A 21,188-nucleotide genomic window follows, 5' to 3' on the forward strand; every position below is an offset into this window, starting at 1 on the left:
GATATTTTATGGTAATTTCATTTGTACCTCGCGACAGTTACAGAGCGTGTGAATAATGGTAAATTTATAATGAAAGAAATAATATGAAAATTACCATTATTTTATCATTTTTGTGAAATAAATTTCGCGAAAAATTGGAATAGACGGAACCTTAGGAACTAACTAGAAATTTTGTATTGCCATTATTTACAATTAGATTGCAAATATTTGTGCAGATGAATATCTTTATGAACACAAGTAAAATCTAAGCAAAGATTTTTTTCACCTACTAAGAGATATGAATAATACATTTTTAGATATATTTTATGTAATCTTCATACTACATAGACTACATAAATATTCGCGGTTTATTATAATGAATAGCAAGCAATCAGTTTATTGTAAATGTATGTGATAGTTATACACGTATTTTATTGTATACTTAACACGCATAAACATCCGATAGTTCAGTAATTAGTATGTTTTTCTTTTTTGAAGATTTCTACAACTCTTCCACGATTTTTATCATGAGAAGCTACTATAAGAACGGAAGCACTTTTCTTTATTTTTCTTGTACATACCTACAAGTAACACATATATAAGTATATACAGACATACAAGTAAATACAGAAAAACTCGTGGGATAACTCGTTCGTCAACATTGTACGAACGATATTGTGTCACGAGATACCTCGCCCATGATTGCACATCTGTTAACACATTGTTGATCAAAGACGTATCGATACATCTTTTCTTATCCGAATATTGTTGAATATTTCTGAGTGTGATGTATTCAAACGTGTTTAGAGAAAGATACAAATCACCGTACGAAGTTATTAGAACTTAAAGTTGATATAATGTCCATTATAGAATTTACGATTTTGTTTATCATTTACCTTTTGTTCTCTTAGGCTCTTTTCTGATCTGTTATATATTATAAACACAATTTTGTTAACATTAAATTTTCAAAAATGGCGTATCGCGAATTTTTGAGTAAAAAAGAAATTTTTAGTAAATTTTATATCGATGCTTTACCTGATTGCCCGAGCGACAATGCTAATAATTCGAAAGATGAAAGTTCTTCAAAATATAATTCTGATACAAACGACGTGAATATTAGAGTAATCAAAAGGACAGAAAATCTTACTGATTGATTCTCATACTGAAAGTGAAAATAATCCTAGCTGTGCCGAAGAATGCTCTTTTACTTTGGCAGTGGACTTCAGAGTGGATTGAATACAGTATTTCACAAAACTTAGGAGATTTTATAGGCATAACTATTTTGATTGACAAGACCCAAAGTGACAATTAAATTACAGAATCAATTTTTGTTAACGAATTCTTAGATTTGGTTGTTTGTCATGTACACTTGTATCATTAACAGAATAGATCATATAAAACTTATAAGACTTTAAAATAGACTGATATAACGAATAGTGATATAAAAAAATTTGTACGATTAAGGCCCGATGCAGTTGACAGACATTTGTCTGCGTGTTGTCGTTGCAATCATATGCCCTTCTCTGTATTCCCAATTAAGAACAACGAAGACAGGCATGATTGTACCGATATTGCACGAACAAAAGTTACTTGTCTGCATCGGGTTTAATAATTTTGGTAATACAAACATTTTGGCGATATTCCAATATTGTCAGGCATGAAAAATAGCCAACCACAGGCGTTTCTGCATAAGTCCTGGTCAACAATGTATTAAAGTTCCTAAGTTCACTCAAATCGGCCCATGCGCGGTATCACAATGTCATCCATCCGACGCACTCAAAAAATCCTGGAGGGCGTGAATAAACGCAGCAGGAAGAATTCGTCGAGTTTTCGTAACGCATGCATATGTCGGAAAAACGTAGAACGAGTCAATGTCGCCAAGGGATCGTAGGTGGATCGTGTGATCCATGTGTATGTGTGTTTGTACGTGTTATAGCGTGCTGTACGGGCAACGTAGGGACAAGAGAGGCGATATATAATGTTCCACGATATTAAACGGGACGCATTCCACCGAAGCCACCCTCTGGTCCCTGCTATGAATGCTTCTACGACCCCCATCTCCTGTCTCACCCTTCCTCATACATCCTCACGCACATACATAGACACGTACCCATCCCTACCAGGCACACAACCACCCACGGGAGCTGGCAAAGCTGGCCTACTCGACCAGAGCTACCCCCGAATGGTTATACGCCAAATTTACAGCTTAGCCAGAGCCACTACTACCCACGAACACGCCATTTACTACACCCCCGGGGACCAAGAACCGGATACGCGGTTCTATGACGTGTTTGCTCAAGGATAAAGCTGCTTCGAACGATTTACGGATGTTACTGATAGGAGTGGCGGGACATGCCGCTCGAGTGCCCCATGATTTTTAAGGGGATGGCTGGAGAGATTGGTTTAATGCTGTCGATTGCTGTTTGAGTTTCAAATGAATGGTGTGGCAGGTTTGTTTGAAAAGTGGTTTCTTATGGGGGAAGTTTATCACTGATATGATTAAGAAATTGAGATGTCAAACGTCCATGAAATTTTTCTTTTACTAGAGCAATTGTTTCGTTCGATGTATAACATATGGCACCATCTTTTTAGAACCAAACATCGTTTACATAGACGAACATTCTTTGGAGAACCGCCGAAAAAAAGATGGACATCGTCGCTGAAAATGATTTTGTTTCCAAAATTGTTAACAGCTAGTAATTTCTCCAAAACCCAATTAGCGCATTCACGACGTATAAAATTGAATCTTATATGGCGTAATTGCAAATCCTTATGCGAAACATATCAGGTCGTACCGTGCGAAAATCACAATTGTTATGAACGGCGAGGAATTGATAGGTTTGGATTTCCTTGCACGCTATCACGTACATCAGCAATATTTTCAAAAGAGCCAGCTGAACGTTGATAAGTACGTGTTGCATAACAAACCGACCCAGTCTCTTCGAATTTCTGTACAGTTCGATGTATGCTCAAAAGGTTGATTGTGGTCGGGAAAAAAGCTCGAAAATAACTTGAATTTGTGTAATAGATTTTCATAATATGCATGCATTGCTACAGTACTCTATGGCGACTTGTTCATATTTTCCGATGAAACCTACCAGAAACACATAAAAGATCTATCAAACCGTTTTGCACCTCTTGAAGGATGTGACACTCCATTTGAATAACCTTATATTAAAGAGAACGGTTGCATGGCGTTGATTTATGTTTATATTTGAAGTAAACAGCGCAGTAGATTTAGTGGATTTAGATGAAGACAGATGTAGGGTGCCTTTTTAAATTTTTTGATAAAATGATGCTTAGTAGTAGATTCGGAGATGGACGTTGTTGAAGAAATTAATTATCTATATACAAAATATGTTAAATTGAATCCTTTCAAGCACTTTAAACCTAAAATACATTATACTTGAGAATATTGAACGGTAAATGTAATTTGTTTCTGATAAAACTGTTAATTTTAGTGTTAAGTTTCAATGTTTGTGTTAGTCTATATGTATACTTTAAAAAGAACTTCTCAACGTTAAGTTTCTACAGCTTCTCTATACATTTTACTATTCGTTTAAAATTTTAATAATATAATCATTATCTCTCATTGCTACAATAGATTGCAGATTTTTATGCATTTATGGCGAATTTAAGATTGCACAAAATCTAACATGCAAAGGTACATAAAATATGCAAGGTTCAGCACCTATTATAATATTTAGTAAGTAAAACAAATTTCTGGTTAAATACTATCCCTTTATTTGCTTTTATAAACATATGGATTTGCGTGAATATTCACGTCTGCTCGTTACGGGGTTAATAAAATAAGCTGCTTTGTATAACACATATAATAATAATATGTGCATGTTCAAAAAAGCGTTCTCCAAATGTTCAAATGCACGAGCCACTGCCTATCGACACAGAAGTGCAAAATTATAACTATCTCTACTGAAACTACCTCCGACTGAAATTCTGGAAATCGACCAGACGGTGACCCGAAATCGTCGCAGTGGAAGCGAAAAGGAAGCAAGAAATTTAGTTATGCGTACGGAGTAGGATGAGGAAAGCGGAGAAGAGAAGACCGAGAGTGCAAGGCGTGCATTGCCGGACAAGGACGTGTCCTGGGATCTCCCGTGACCGGGAGTAGCCACGACATTCCAAAATGCTTTCTCCCACCCCCTGCTCGAGTTCCTGCGCCGTATCACGGTTGACCCGGCCATTCCCTATCCTTCATCCGCGCATTTCCATCCCTCTGGCGACGGGGCTCGAGCCCCGTCGACCGACGGGCACACCGAATGCAACCATGCGTCATCCGCCATGATCTATGCTTTCTGCCGCTCTGGCATTACGCTCCGCGTGCACGCGCGAGCGCAAACTGACTATACTACTGCTCAAAAGTACACTACCCTCCACAAGTATTTAGAGACAAATTATTTTAGTACAAGTAGAGTAGAATTTTGCTGACTCAGAACTGTATAATTGAAAGACCTCTATAAGACTAGAGTTTTATGCTTGAACTACATACAATATACAGTGGATCATGAAACTATTGGAACATCTATAGAAACTTTCTGTGAATATATTACGTGTGTTCTACGAAATATATTCAGCACTACGGCGAAATATTATTATTATTAATTGTATTGATAAAATGTGAAAGAAATTTGAAATTCCATATAGAAGCTACATGATATTTAGTGAAGGTATGTATTTCACAAACGTATTTAAAATATTTTGTAACTTCTATATACATTTTTAGATTAATTTCAAATTTTATCAATGTAGTCGTGATAACTGTGTCTCGCTGTGAGGTGAGCGTTCAAATACATTGCAATGCTATTATTTTATAAATAAGAGAGAACTCATTTACTTTAAATAAAAAAGGATTCTGACTTTTAAATAGCTCTTCAGTATTTTCAAAGATTTCAAAGGATTTAAAACATCAGAAGAGGCAATTGCACTTCTACTATGCATTTGTATCTTTGCATCGAGATAAGAAAAAAATATAGGAAATAATAATAGGAACTCTATAAACTGAAAAATACAGAAAGCCGGCGATATTGCAAATACCGTTTTTCAAATTTTCCTTAGAATTTATCATTATTTATATTATTTCCTTGCGGTAAATGACCTTGCAGGAAGTTGTTTCTTTTTTTTAGAATTACACATTAATCGTGTAGAATTAAAAAATTAACAAAAAGTAAAGTTGATCAGTTTACCTTCTGAGAAACTCAATTATAAATAGGTACAGTAGAACCTTTATAATCCGTAAACTTAAAAAAAAGTATTATTTTATTATGCAAATACTTCATTATTATTTTTGTATTATTATATACGAAAATATATCATTATACGCAAGTATGTATACATTTATACGTATTTGTATACATGCATACCTATTTGTATGGACGGTTAAATCACCTAGATGGGGATAGGTACGCGACATTCGCATAAGGGCGTACACCAGGTTGGGCTCGGAGTTCGGAGATATATGAATCTGATGGTCACACATGCGTATGCGTGACTCTCTGTTTCTCTGACTTCTCTCTGACTGTCTCTGTTCGTCTGTGCTCGCATCTCTATTAAAGCTCCGCTCATTTTCAGCTGCATATTGTGCCCGTGCGCACTCTCATCCAACCCCTACGAATATTCAGTGAGCTCGTAGAACACAAGTTTGTTTCACTGTTTTTGTGTACCTTTCTTAGGAAGGGGAGTATTTTTAGTAGATTGATTTGGGATGTATTGAAAGATCTATTGAAAAATGATGGATTTATATTAGCTACAACAAGTATTTATATTTATACTAAAATATAAATAAATGAAGTATAAATATATTATATTTATACGCCACTATGTTCATCAAAGCATTTACATACTAATTAATCAGTTAATAGGTGTACGTATATTAAGTATTTAAAGATTTATTATCATTTAATAGTTTGTATGAACTATAAAAACATTCGATGCTAGGAACATGGAATATATTGAACTGACAATTAAGTGGTTGCAGTCACTTAGCTGCCAATCCAATTAAACTTAATTAAAAGCACTTTATTGAAAAATAAGAGTGTGTGCAAATACTTGTCGAAATCACTGTAGTTTATGGAAATCATTGATCTTAACAGTTTGAAGTCTTGATGGTTTCTAGATGGTTTCTTTTACTACTATGAGTAACTATGCTATCTCTGACGATAAGTTGTCAATTGAACATAATCAGATAAAACTTTAATAAAATTCCATTTATTTGATCGAAATCTTACTGATGACGTCACATTGGCATCAAGGACTAGTTAGTCCTGGAGGCAGGTGGCACCCACTGATGTGACACCACGTCTATGTCACGTACAAATAATTTTCAAACAGCATTGGAAAGATTGACGAGTTTTAAAAAAAGAAATTTCCGTCACGTAAAAATCACGCACATTGGCCCAACAGTCAATGTATTCAGTAAATTCTTATTGGTTCAAATTACCTACTTCTCTGAATATGAATTCCTATTATATGAACGAAAAGTTATACAGAATAGTTATATATGGGAAGAATAATTGGTCTCCTATCATATAAATTTGGATTATAAATACAGAGCGTTTTGTTTATCTTGGGTTATTTAATATTTTAGTTACTCTTATTGATGCAAAAAGTTATGGCAGATTAAAATTGATTGGTTTAAAAGATATTTTAACTTAAATTTTGTTAGACTTATTGTATGGAATACAAGGAAAGGCGCAAAACAGTATTTTGTTGTATCTAAAAATTACAGTGTATAAATCACATATGTATATGTATATTTATTTTCTGATAAGTTCATATAAACGGAATTTTGCTGTAACTGCAAATCTGTACTAAAATTTTTTGAATTGTTAAACGTTAAGATATATATATATAAAGTAGGTAGAAAAATTAAATCAATTCGATAAAAAGAAAATATAAAAAGAAAAATACAATCAAAGTTTGTCTATCAATTTAGCGTTCTTATAAATACACAAATGCACAAAATGCAGAAAATTGTATAAAGTATCTAAAATAGAGTTCTCGTTATGATTTTCAATAGATAAAACACATCTCCACTTAAATTCTATTTTTTTAATTGTGTCCATAAAAATATAAATTTGCATAAACAGTAGTTTGCTATATTTTACTGATAAAGCACAGAGATGTTCTAGTGATAAATATTCATCGTATAAATATACAGAACTTTCTTATTCCAGACGTAAAATATTCGTATATTGTTGAAAACGCTACTTTTAAAAAGCAGAAGATTGCAAAGTTTTGTTAAAGCTCTTCTGCAATTTTTAACATATTTGGATAAAATTCATGCACTAGCTAGTTGCCTGTCTTAAACGTGTGTGTCGTTTCAAAATGTCAGATTTAAAAGCTTGGCGTCAAGTCGAATCAATCCATAAGACTATATGTACCTAATACATAGACTGCGAATGTTTCTGCATTTATAGAAAATTAAAAAGTGGAAAAATGTGTAGAATATACATTACAATATATGTACAAATATATAAAATACTCCAATACTTGTTTTATAACAAGTTGGTATATACATTTTTCTATCCTGGTTCCATTATTTTCCTCTAGTTATTAAAGGTATAAATTTGCAACAACTCTTGCAATCTACTAATACAATTTCCCATATTAGACGTCAATTTTCTACACGAAGACACTACGTTAGTGAAAGTTTCCAGTGTAATAGGCCCACCCAGTCAAATCATCCACTCCAGTCAAATCTTTCAAAATAAAACGAAAACTTCCAATGTATGCAACAGTGCGTCGTGTCAAGCCAAATCTCCCAACATAAAACTCTATTCATGAAAGCTTGCAATGTAACATTCTATCTAGTCCAATTAAACATAAAAAAATAATAAAAGTTTACGGTGTAACAGTCCTGTCCAATTATTAAATTATTCAACCCAATCAACTGTTTTCAAATAAAATTGAATTGAAATTCTCAGTGTAATAATAGTCCCGTTGAGGCTAATTCCCCAACATAAACTTCAATTAATAAAAGTTTGCAGCGTAATAGCTGCACCCAACCCAGTAAAACCTTCGAAAATAAAATTTAAACATCCTAACCTAGAAAAAAACGCAAAAAATACACCTTGCACTCTCTCATTCCTATTCTCTTTGTCCACCTAAAGGGTATCCCGTCACGTCTCCCTTAAAGAAGCGCAAAAGCCAAGTACCGCTGCCAACGCCACAGCCACCAGTTCCCCGAGATTAGAGGCTCGCGTGGAACGCGACAGGATGCAGTTTCCCCCAGCGTGTTACGGGGGTTCGTTGCTGTGAGAAAGGGGATCCGGTATTGCGGTCGGAAGCGAGGGGCCAGGGGCTCTTCCGGGGGCTTAACATACACACTCCACCCCCTGTAGGCGGAGTGTTCCGCCTCCAATCTACCCCCACCACTCAACCAAGCACTGATACGCGATATCAGCAAACACTTGTTGCTCCGACGTATAGAGAATCTAGAAAGCCGCGCCAACAGCCGCTCGTGCCGCGATTTTTCACGTGCTGATTTTTCCACCACCGTCCATACTCCCACCTCTTGTGTGCAACCCCTCTTGTTCCACCTTCTCCAAACTGCAGTGAAATTTTCGCGCGTGCTTACCTATATAGAGGTTTCTCTCTTTTTCTTTCTATAAGGTTTCTCTTTCTATTTGACTGTTAGTGGGTGCCTTTCTCTCTCTATTTTACTGGGACTGTCTCTCTCTTTGTTTTGCTTGGTGAAAGACTTGGGCGAGGGGTTGGGTCGGGTTGTGTGGCGGATTGTGATATTCCAGGCTTGAAAACGAGCCGCGCGGATTCCGTCACGCGGCCGCGACCCGGAGTCCGAGATATGTCGGCGGTGCAACGCTGTAAATCTTCTTCGTTCGTAGCGATGCGCGCGGAACTTCCGGCACAGACCGCCTCGATATGATACGCGCGCGACCACGACTCCGAACGCGTTTACAGTAATTTGTTTACGATTATTTATAGCTATTGGATTTAAGGAGTTTAATGCAGTGGAGTGAACAAGTTTCTCGTCCGATAAATATTTTTATTTATATTTGTATAAAAGCGATATGTCAAACAATTTTGAGTTAGAATAGTGTTTATTGGTTTTACTATTTTCTTTTATTTTTTTTTAAGCACTTATACCCAGTGTTAGTTGAAATTCTTTTAGATTTTAGATCTAGATTTTTTCACGATTTTTTTTTACAATTATTTAGTATTTATTATTTAATAATATTGTTCATTAATTGTACTGTTTTTTTTTTATTTTTTTTTTTTTTATGCATTTATTACATTATTTATATTATATGTTAGTTAAAATTCTTTTAGATTACAGATTTTGACTTGTTTTAGGATGATTTATATTGAATTTAGCAAGCTTTATATATGGTATTGTGAGAAAGTTTTTGGATAAATAGATTTTGTGCAAGAAATTTCGATTGCAAGAGTGATTTTTTAAAGAACTTTAAGTAATAATAGTATTTATATGCTCTACCTTTTTACATATACTTATATTTAATTTTAATTAAAATTCTTTTAAATATTGGTTTCATAATATTAGGTGAAAACTCTATCTGACTTATTGTTAGAACTTCAAAATTTTTACACACCACTGTAGCTTGATCGTTGTCTCGTGTAATGTTTGTTCCCTTTTTTTGAATGTAAAATTTCTGGATTTGAGTTGTTGTTAATTTTTGAAGTGTAAGGCACTTACATATAAGAACGCGTTGGTTTATATTACATTTATCGAGTTTAGTAATTCAGTTATTCCGTTTAATTTTTCTTTTCTGATTTGTCCTTTTTTAAATCTGAGGAAATTACTGGACTTTAGTAACGACTTTAATTTCTCTTTTCTTCTTTTTCTCGCTTGTTCTCTTCTTAATGTGAAAAAATTGTAGGGCATATATATGTGTTGGATTCCATTGCATTTATCCAGTTTAATATATTATTTACGATTTCTTTCTTTCTCTTTTTTTGGTATTTCTATGTTTGACAAGTTTATACGGGAAATTAATGTATAATTACGTTATTGTTCTCCTTTGGGATTCTCCCTACATTAAATACATAATACAATATAACTATATTACATTTCAACTATCTAATTACTAGATGTGTACATTATACTATGTGTATTTATTTTATCTATGCTTAGATTTTCTTATTCTACTTTTATCTTGAATAACCTATTTAGTTATTTATCTGTACTTCATTGCACTTTCTAATGATGTCTAAATTACTAATTAAAGTTGTATTTCTTTGGCTTAATGATTGTAAGGGATTAATGTATTGGATGTATTCGATTGTTACAGGCAGTGCGGTGGCTGCAGCCGACACCATTTCCGCGCCGTGGACTCCCACGAGTTCCGGGCCGCCGCCCGACGCGAACGGCTCCGGCTCGGATACCAAGAACCTCGACGTTGGCGAAATTAGCGATGTAAGTTCATTTACTGTGAGTAACGATAAATATTCGAACGATAATCTGTTCCATTATCCTCCTATAAATTCCTTCAACATAATTGTGTAAGTACTTCTTTGTTAAACCAGCAAATATTGATATCAATTTTGGTGCAGATATTTAATTATTATTCGGTACGGATTTTTCATGTTGTCACGAAAAACTGTTTTTTCTACTCACTTTGATTCTCACTTATGGATGAACTTGTTTTCAACTTGTTACTTAAGAGCATAGAGACCATTTGCTTACATTTACATCTTTTATACATATTTGTAAATACAGGTAGAAAAATTGGTGAAGATCGAGATAAGTACTGTTAGAAAATCGGAAGAATTGTGTTAATGAACGAATTTTGTGTTTTTTTAGCAACGAATATGGCTATGTAACCAAGTTTTGTAAAGATCCGTTTGTTTAAATGATACATTATAAATTATAACTTGTTTGTTAATTTTTCTTTTGTAAATATTCATCAGTCTTTACACTTTAAGTATACAGATAAAAAATAAAAGTGTCGAATATTTCCCATTGCACTATAAATCTCCAAAGTTGTGTAAAATTGACGTATCATATTTTGATAATGCCTGTTGTCAGTATAAATGATATGATACCTCAATTTTAAGTTGATGGCTCAAAAAATGATTTAAATAACTGATTCGTATAATTCTATAGAAATGTACAATTTATATAAGATATGCAGCTCGGCTCGGCGTCAAGGGGTTAATTAACAATGAGAAGTTGACAATTATAAAAGATCACTATGACCACCATCAGTCATGTAAATCGTGCATGAAAAGAAAAGTTTATTTATGTACATGTAATAGCAATCATTGTTTACAATCTTTATTGAATATTTGATTCATTAGCAAATTACAAAATTATGTCATTTTATAACGTGTCACAAAATGATCCGTTAAAGGTACACGTTAATTATCTTCTACTGCGACAGACACACAGAAAATGAATCTGTTAATGGCCTAAATAATTAATATTACAATAATGAGAAATATTATTCGATGAACTAGAAATCTCAATTTAAGCTGTGATTTGTTAATTAGATTGCTCTATGGTTTTAGCTCTATAAATAAATAACATTTAATTCATCGTTTCGGAATTATAAATTGCCGAAGGATATTTCTTTCTTCTGTAAATTTTTCAGTCGTTAATAATACACTAATACTAAGTAATAATACACTCAATACTAAGTAAAATAATAATTTTGACTTATTTCATCTTCATTAATTATGATTTCAAGATAAATTCAGTCATAACAACATTTATATTTTGTTTTACACTGTGTAAACAATAAATCAAACGTTCATAACTGTCGCGTTTAATTTAATTTAGTATATCATAAAATTGTAAAATTTGTGAAAATTTCCGAACTGCATCTAAATAATGTAATAAAAGCATTGGTTAAACAAGTAAAAGATATCAAAAGCTTGGTAGTTTAATACGAGACACTTCAACATTTTAAAGGTTTATTAATATGAAGTTAACGTTTGCAACTAAATTCACAAAAGGGCAAGTGTTGCTGAAAAATTTTAATCACGATTTTTTCAATATTCATCCCTTTCTGCCGTTAATTCCTTATCCTGATTAAAAATCCCATAAATTCTTCTTTCAATTACAATAATTTACTTTTCACGTAATGGAATAAAATTTCTTACACATCTATGACTCCGACACTTGCGAGGATACAAACACAAACGAGGTCTTAGCTCCAATGGAATTGCGTGCCAGCCAATATTATAAACGTGACTGGACTTCTCAGAAAAGACTTTCCCCTACTCGCAGAATCGTTTCACCTTCTGTCTTTCTACGCTTGATCTAAACGGCCCAAGTAATCGTCTATTATTATGTTCGTGCAGCACTAACATCTCTCATTCTTTGAAATTTTTAATTCAACCGTAACTTGCATTCAATTATCCTGTTGATAAGCGTTATACATAGTCGGTTATAAATGTTAAAATGTAAAGTCAGTCGCAAAAATCTACATACACCTATTAAAATATAAAATGTCATGGTAAAAACATCAGCACTACGAATTTTTTAGACATATTCAGAGAGATATTGTCAAAATATAACACAATTTATTGTCTTTTATCTTTATCAAGGAAAAAGAGATAAAAGAACATAAAATATAATGTTTAAAAATTACATATGTGTGTTAACATGTCCATGTAACGATAAAAATCTTGATATTATATTAATAACTTGTAGGTCATCAATAATGTCGTACTATTTCCTTGCCATCGAAAGGGTTAAAGGCCTTTGATGTAATTTTATTCCATAATTTTTGTGAATTAAATATTTTAGTATTTCTAAATTCCTTTTAGAAATACGTTAATAAAAATTATATTGATACGTAAATATAAATAATTTTGTGACATGAAACTGTGTTTTTGGTTCCTTAGTAAATGAAATACACAATATTCGATAGGTATATGTAAATTTTCGTGTATATATATAATAAGTATATATATAGTCAGTACTATACTATATATATATATATATATATATATATCCCATAAGTTCGTGCCGTCCTTTGTGTATACATTTCATATTTTAAAGAAAAACAAGAGAACTTTTATCGAGACAGAATAATGAAAAATGGGAAGAAGTTGTATAACGAGAGGGGGATTACATTTTTTCATGAAATTGAAAGGTATGTAAACAATGTTAACATATATAACCGCTCGAAAACGGCACGAACTTATGGGATGACCTAATACAACGTGGAATACAAAATTAAATCGAATATCTTACAATTAAGTAACCTATATGAAGTAAATCAAGCTATTATAATGTAAAATCCAACGATACTAATTGAGACTTAAATCTTCAAATGATACATAGACAGATTAACCAAAAATCTTGGACGATCGCATACATTTCACGAGAGTTTCCGTATCAGATAAAGAGTCTGTGAGAAATCCTATCCGAGGCGTTCGTATTTTGCAGGACGAGAAGGACCTATCGGCAGCGGACGCGGAGGGTGTATGGTCGCCGGATATCGAGCAGAGCTTCCAGGAAGCACTCACTATATATCCGCCATGCGGCCGACGCAAAATCATCCTGTCCGACGAAGGGAAGATGTACGGTGAGTCGAGCAATTTCCTGGCAAATCTCTCTTCGACGTTTTCGCTAGAGCGGCGGAAATAAAAAAATAAAAATACGGAAGTAAAACACGACGATGGCGAAAGAAATAGCACGAGTATACAGAGTATTCCATCTAATACAGCGGACAATTTTTCAACCATTTACGGTTATGTAACAAAACAAAATCTCGAACAAAGATTTATCGGTATCTAATATAAAAGAAGTGGCCACAATAAAAATTTCGAAAATAGTTCGTTTTCACAACGAAAACAAAGTCACCTTAGGTTTCTTAAACGGGACCATATATTTATTTTCTTATTAGATTGTAGCGAATATTAAGACGAGTTCAAAAAGCATGTTACACGATATTTTTATTAACATAATACCGCGTTATCTATGGTTCGTTATATACTAATCGGCCAATTATTAATATTGAAAACCTGCCAAAGAGAATTAGTATAGTATTAGAGCTTGTGTGTCCAACACATTTATTCTTCTGCCACCTATCTTTCTCGTTAATTATGTTACAAAATCCAAATCAAAAAATGTATTTGTTATGTTGTTGTTGTGTTTTACGCTAGAAATACTTTAATCATTTTATTACCTAAGGCAGTGTAAAAGAAGAAGAGCATAAACTGTATGTACAGTTGCAGCATGTTAATATAATTGTTTTTTTCGACTAAATTCGGTAAAAAAGAAAGTTTAAAATTTAAGGGGCGAAACCATCAAACCAAGCTCAAATCTAGCAGAAGGTTTAAAGTATTACTCAAACAAATTACAATGACTACAAAAAATATTTGCACGCGATTATATTTATTATATTAACTAATGAATTAACTAATTAATAAAGTACTAATTAATAGTGCTCAAGTATATATATCAAATTTCGTATCAGTTAGTAACAATTCCATATAACTACGAAAACTTGATACTGAGAATGAAATGTAAAGAACCTGATAAAAGAAATGCTTCGTTGGGAAATAAAAGTATGTGCAAATATTTTTAATAGCCACTGCAATTTTTACTTTCAAGATTCGACTTATTCGCAAAGAATATCTCGGCAAAGAAAAACATCGTTGCACGAAGGACTATTCCTTGTGCTTCACGTACTGGCGTTGCGATGGTAGAAATGTCCAGCCGAGCTCGTTATTGCTCGATGCTGAGGTCAGTCTACGTGACCGACCAGATATTGCCTACTACGACCACGGGTACCACCGTAGTCGCCACCATTAACCGCCATGAACTCACCACCGAGGCAATAATGCCACGCCTCGAAAGATAGCCCCTTGACCAGCATCTTTGTCCTAATATAGATTCCCATTTTCCACTATCTTTTTTCAGTCCTTTTTAACGAACTTTTCGTCAATTTATAAACTTAGGTACATGGTATTTTCTATTTGCGATTTAACGATTTAAGTCTCAAGTATATTAAATTTTATATTTAGTAGTAGATACTTTCATAAGTTTCATATGATTACAAAAATTTAATATTGGAAATGAAGAGTATGTGCAAATATTTTTGTAGTCGCTGTATTTTCCTATTTTCTATTTTACTTTTTATTTTATTTTTTACTTTATTTTTTATTTCCGAATTGTCTACCGTTGTAAATTCTTTTTAATTTGAAGTTAAGATTGATTTAAATACTTAAGATTTGTGTGTGTGTGAAATTTCTCGTTTAGACTTTATGTCAAAGATTTTCCTTGAATATTAAAACTCGCTGAGAGATGCGATGAAATTTAATGTGATGTAATGACCTACCTCGTTTTTAGATCACTTTTGGCAGAATTATTATCTTGCTGTTTTAGTTACAAAATTTCTGAAATTTGATGAAAATATGAGAAAATAACCATCAACATATGTCATTTCTCGTTCCAACTCTATGTTGAAGATTTTCTTAAAATACTCAAATTCCTTTTCTCGGTTGAAATATAGCTAAAATCGAGACTAAAACGATAAAATTTTATAAAAAGGTATACAAACTATCGTTCTACCTATATTATAGCATACCTACTACCTTTTAAATTTCTTCAACACGAAGACAAATTTTTCACGAATCATATCATAAAACAAAAATTGATTACGACAATAATTCTTTTTTTTAGTCTCAATCCTGCCTCCAGTCCTTCTTGCCATATTTTTTTCAGGCAGACGTAGGCTTGAATCCCTATTCGTTAAGGCACAATGTCGCTTAATTTTCGAAAGCACTCCGCGGCAAAAGCCGACGGGTGGCAATTCAATCTTGGCCCGTGGCCGCTCATGAAAACGAAGCTTAATTCAGACGTCTGGCTCGCTAACAACGAATGAAAACAAGGAGAACGACAATCGACAAAGCTGTGTATCGTCCTTTCGGGACTTTTGTCACTCTCTCGTTCTATTTGCTGTATTACACGAGGAAATTTCATTTTATTCTAGTAGGACAATTCTTAAAGCTTTCACGGCTCGAATTGTCACATCTAATACTGTTACTTGGCATTGTCGTAGATAACATTTGCTAGGCAGAATACTGTTTGAAGATTCCAAGAATACGCTGTGTCCAAGAGGGAAACGTTTCCAAGGTTTTGCTAACATTGCAGTTGACTTCATCAGGAGTCAGGAGATACTCATACTCCTGTAATGTTACCGAAATGTTAGAAATTTTTTCGCTTGGACACAGCTTACTTTTAGAAGCCTCAAGGAGTGTCGTACATAGTAGTAACATTATGTTATCCCCAATAGTAGAAATTAACTTACAATATCGTTTAGTTTTTATCTATTTTTATTGAAGCAATTGGTCTCTATACATAGAAATTATTTATGTAGCAATTCATTATACATTATGCATTCTCAGTGAAATTGTAATTATAATTATTATTATTATAAGAATATATTACAGGAGGACGCCTATAAAGTATTTCCTACTCGTATAACGCGATCAGAAAATTACTACCGCACACCCGTCTAAGAGATTCTATATACATGTATGTATGTAACGAACAAGAACACTACATATTGATAATTGTTTCGTTACGCTTGCCTCTGTACTTTGTTGCAGGCTTGATTCATTCCCGACATGCAAATGTATGCGTTTTTTAATTAATTCAAAAATCATAGTTATGAAATAACTTTCTTATGATAAGTATCGTGATACGTATTGCGTGACAGTTATTTCTATACAAAATCAGCTGCGTTACTTCCATATAGACTTTATTTTAGTTTACTTGCTGTATCGATTCTGTAAAATAGAGAATTCGGACAACGCAAAATATATCTCCTATTTTACAGGGTCTCTTAATGTGTATTTTCTTATACTATTAGATTACAATTCTTAAAAAACGAAATGGAGGAAGGAATTATTATTATTATCCCATTAGAATAATAAGAAATATTATTATCGTTATTAAGAGAATTATTATTACGAATACCTATAGTCTGCTGATGCAAAGAACTTTTTATAATAATTATGAATGACAAAACGAACCGTTACATAACTGCATGTACAACTCCAAAAATTCAAATTCAACGTCCGAATCTCCAACATTTGTGTAATCTGGTTGTAATAAGCCACTGATCGGTATGGTCGAATACGAGACATGATATAAAGTCGATCGTCCCTCTCAAGATAGGAAAGAAAAGGAAAAGAAACCTAGAAAGAGACCGAGAATAACAGCATCGACGTCCGTCGAACGCGGATGGAAACAAAGGATAACGAGGCGCGAAAATCGCTTAACGCGATTGGCCATCGATCCTATGGGAAACTTATCTTGCCCGTTGCTCACTCGCCGAGCCAATAAAGGATCCCTCGGCCTTTCCACGGGATTAAATATCTCGGGGCAATTTACCTCCTTCGATCTCTCGTCCTTTCCTCGCACCCCACTGCCTCTCTTTCCACTCTTTCTTTTCCATCAGGACGTCGACGCCCACATCGAGATTTCTCTACGAAGGAGCGATCGTTTCCGCAGCGGACGAACGTCAAGGTGAATGAGCCCCAGAAACTGCGCAATTCGCCGCGCTTATCCAAATGTTATTACACCTCACATAATTTTCAATGATTTTTTGGTGTTTTCAGTAAAAGCGGTGATCTCTTTCTTTTTCGATTTTGTGCCGAGAATAAGAATTTTTCAGGTTTTTTGGGGGTACTTTGAAAAATTTGTCATTTTTAATTTATTTTTTTAGGATTCTCGGAATTATTTGATTAAAAACACGTAAATATATTGTTCATAGAAATTTGGATACTTTGGTCTATTCATACCTTCGTAGTATAAAAATCCCGCATAAAATCATATATGTATTTAAGGTTCCTAGATACATAATTAAATTGTGAATTTTTACCTAAATTCATATTTTTGTAGACATACCTATACACTTTAAATATACACTAAAATAGACATTCCTTTTACCTACTAAAAATTGTAATCAGTACTTTACTTTGGATATTTTATATATTTTTATGCAGTATATCCATTTTTTCTGCATTTTTTCATTTGGCACAAATGCATAAAAATTTACAGTTCATTTGCAAATTTCTAATTTACGAAATAATCATGTAACTAAAATAGAAATAAAGATAAATAGAATAAAGTAACAAAAATAGAATTGAAAACTTCAAATGTAATACTCAGATGATGAAACAAAATCTCTTCTTCTTCTTCCGATTTTAGCCCATGAATTTTATGTCGAGACTTGTATCCAGTGGAAAAAAAATAAAAGATAATGGATAACTTAAAGGAAGATAGACTTAATGAGAAGATATTATCTTAAATGATAAATAATATAACACATTTTATAGTGGCTTCAGTCAATAGATAATTTAATTTCTTATTTTGAACTGCAGAAACTTTCAAGATAACCTAATATGTAGAAATCATAGAATGTAAAAGAGTAAAAAGTCCGATAATACTTAAATTTAATCGTCTTGCCTATCGACAAAAGTACTATGCGTGGAGTGTCGCAAATGCTAGGATTTCGATGATAAATAGCGGTATTATCTAGTTGGTGGAAACTTTATCGCAGATTATGCTTGGTGAAACGAAGTGCCGCAGCGTGCAGTATCTTTCGATCGGAATGGTTCCTCGGAGAATTTGTGTTTGGCTTTGAGCACCAACTATGAACTTAGTCGGGGCCCATCGATGGCGACTTTGAAACATTAATCAGACGTACCTCGAAACATTAATCATTTAATGGAAGCGGAACAGCATAACTCGGTTTCGATCTTCGAAATTCCACTCTAGGGACTCGATCGAGATAATCTTTGGACTCGCGAGCATTTTTAACGTTAACTAACGAACTATTATTTGCATTACAATTTGAGAAGTTAGTTAAAATATAAATATAGTTAGTTAAAATACATGAAATCAAATAGTTCAAACAAATTAATTCAATGAAGAATATAAAGATAGTAAACTGATAAAAGAAATAAAAAAAAGAGAACTATCGTGAATTGTTGACAAAAAGCGTTATACAACGAGATTTTAATATATATTATTAATCTTGTTCAAATTATTAAATATATATTATAGATGTCATTATAATTATTTAGATATTATTTATACAATTTATAGAATAGATATACATATTTACATTTATATTATTTATATTTATGCTTAGATATTAAAGATGTTATTTCTACTAATTTCTAAATATACTGATAAAACTTTTTCTGTGTGACTCGCAAAAGTATTTAAATTTATAAAAACATTTTCTGAATATATTATATGTGTTATACAAAACGTTTTGAAGTTTCACTAACGCTATAATGACACGTGATTGGTATTATTGCATTGGTACAGTTTCAAAGAAAACTGAAATTGTATAGACATACAAGATTTTATTAGATATGGAAAACCCGTGCAAAACTGTTCATTTAAGATTTTAAATCTTAGTGAAAAATAGTGATGTTCTATATAAATTTGTCTCAGAGTTAACGATCATTTACAGTTAGTCGCCAGTGCCTATTTATCGAATCTTGCATCTAACTTGCCAAAGAAAATAAAAGCGCACATTAACGTCATAAAATTATTTATGTTTATGTATTAATATAATTATTATTGATGTATTTCTAAAAGAAATTTAGAAATCTAAAACATTTCACTCTCAAAAATCTTGAGATAACATTACGCCAGAAATTACAAAATGCTAAGGAGATTGCAGGATATGTATCTTAACGTGTCAAAAGAATACGTAAGTTCGTGTCATAGTGTTTTTACTATAATATTTTACTACCGTTTTTACTATAATATTTTATATTTAAAGGGTGTAGTATCTAGACTTAAGAAACTGTATACCATCTTCTTGCGATGAATGAACTTATGGAAATAAATAATTTATTTCTTGAGAACTGAATATTAATCGTGCACTGATATAATGAGAATACGCTATAAATTTTTATGCAAATTCATATTTTCGAGAATATAATTAAAAATGAATAATCTCAATAAGAAATTATTCTGCCTATCAAGTATTATTAAGAAAACATTATACTTGAAATGTTTTATAACAATAACAATGACAACGACGATTTATTAATTTCAGGCCTCTCGGCTATGAAATGGATTTGATTTGCACTTGAGTTTCTAACCTCCACACATATATCCACTACGTCTTTATTCCTTCTCTATTCCCCCTTCCTCTTCTACGTAATTTACATATTTTTTCTTATTATGAGCGTTCTCTGCAATTTTGTGCTTTTAAATTTCCTACAGATGGATAAAAAATTCGCATTGAAAAAATGAAATGGAAAATTAATAAAATGTAGAATCGATCAGTTTGGCTCCTTAGAGGCTCATATACAGTCTTGCAAGAGAAATTTAGTCGACAAGGCGGATGATCGTAAAGCGCGGCGCGTCTTTTGAAACAGCGGTTTCGCTCAGGAAGGGGGATGCGATTCGCGAAGAGGGACGAATGAAGAAAATTTGCAAGAAAAGATAGTTACGGCGCAGTCCGGTCACGGAACGTTGACCCACACTGGTCGAAGAAACTCGAATACGTTCCTCGACCGCAGCTACACGGGCTCTTTTTCTTTTCTTTCCTGTAGAAACCCGGCAAGAAGCTAAACGCTTCTCTAACTCTAAGCGCTCCTCCATGCTCCACAGAACGCGCATCCTTCTATTTCTACTGGTTTATTGGATGCCGGACGCGGACGACCAGGGGTCTTGCTCCTTTTTCGCTTTGTTCGCCTCTCGACACAGCCTCTCTAAACGGACCAGAGAAAAAGAACATACTATCTGTCCGTTGAATTGAACGGTTTTTGTGGAATTACTATTACGTATTATTATTAGCAAACGATAAGCTTATTGTCTTCCCATTTTATACCATATTTATGTTGCTCTTCGAAAAACTCTCTATTATTTCTTATGTCTTTCATGAGCCTTTTAGTACAGGTACTAGTCACATTTGTGAGGTAATGGTAGCTATTTTTTAAACAAATAATGATATATTACTATTTAGTGAGACACATACGAATAGTAAAGAATATGCATTCAATGGTTTTAAAGAAATTGTATCAACGACTACAAATGAATCAAACGCGTACCATCGGCTTAAAACGGTCATTAGATTTCAAATTCAACGATATAAATTTCTTCAAGTCACACAAGTCTGTAATTGAAATCAATGCACATAGGCAATACACATAACATTCAAAGGCATACACATTTTTTTATAATGTATATAACATATTTATTATACATACTGCTACAT

At 33.1% G+C, this 21,188-nt stretch overlaps 1 protein-coding gene across 8 annotated transcripts in view; it reads left to right on the forward strand.

Moving 5' to 3' along the window:
• The window catches only part of LOC100646289 (protein scalloped), a 340,073-nt gene that overhangs the window by 243,728 nt on the left and 75,157 nt on the right, over positions 1 to 21,188 (forward strand). For all 8 annotated transcript variants that reach the window (XM_048405341.1, XM_048405340.1, XM_048405339.1 and 5 more), the window contains 2 exons: positions 10,269 to 10,393; positions 13,376 to 13,514. In XM_048405341.1, the coding sequence (XP_048261298.1) occupies positions 10,269 to 10,393; positions 13,376 to 13,514 (264 nt within the window). The remainder of the gene's footprint in view (positions 1 to 10,268; positions 10,394 to 13,375; positions 13,515 to 21,188) is intronic.

This window comes from Bombus terrestris, chromosome 4, assembly GCF_910591885.1.
Source record: "Bombus terrestris chromosome 4, iyBomTerr1.2, whole genome shotgun sequence".
NCBI classification, from domain to species: domain Eukaryota; kingdom Metazoa; phylum Arthropoda; class Insecta; order Hymenoptera; family Apidae; genus Bombus; species Bombus terrestris.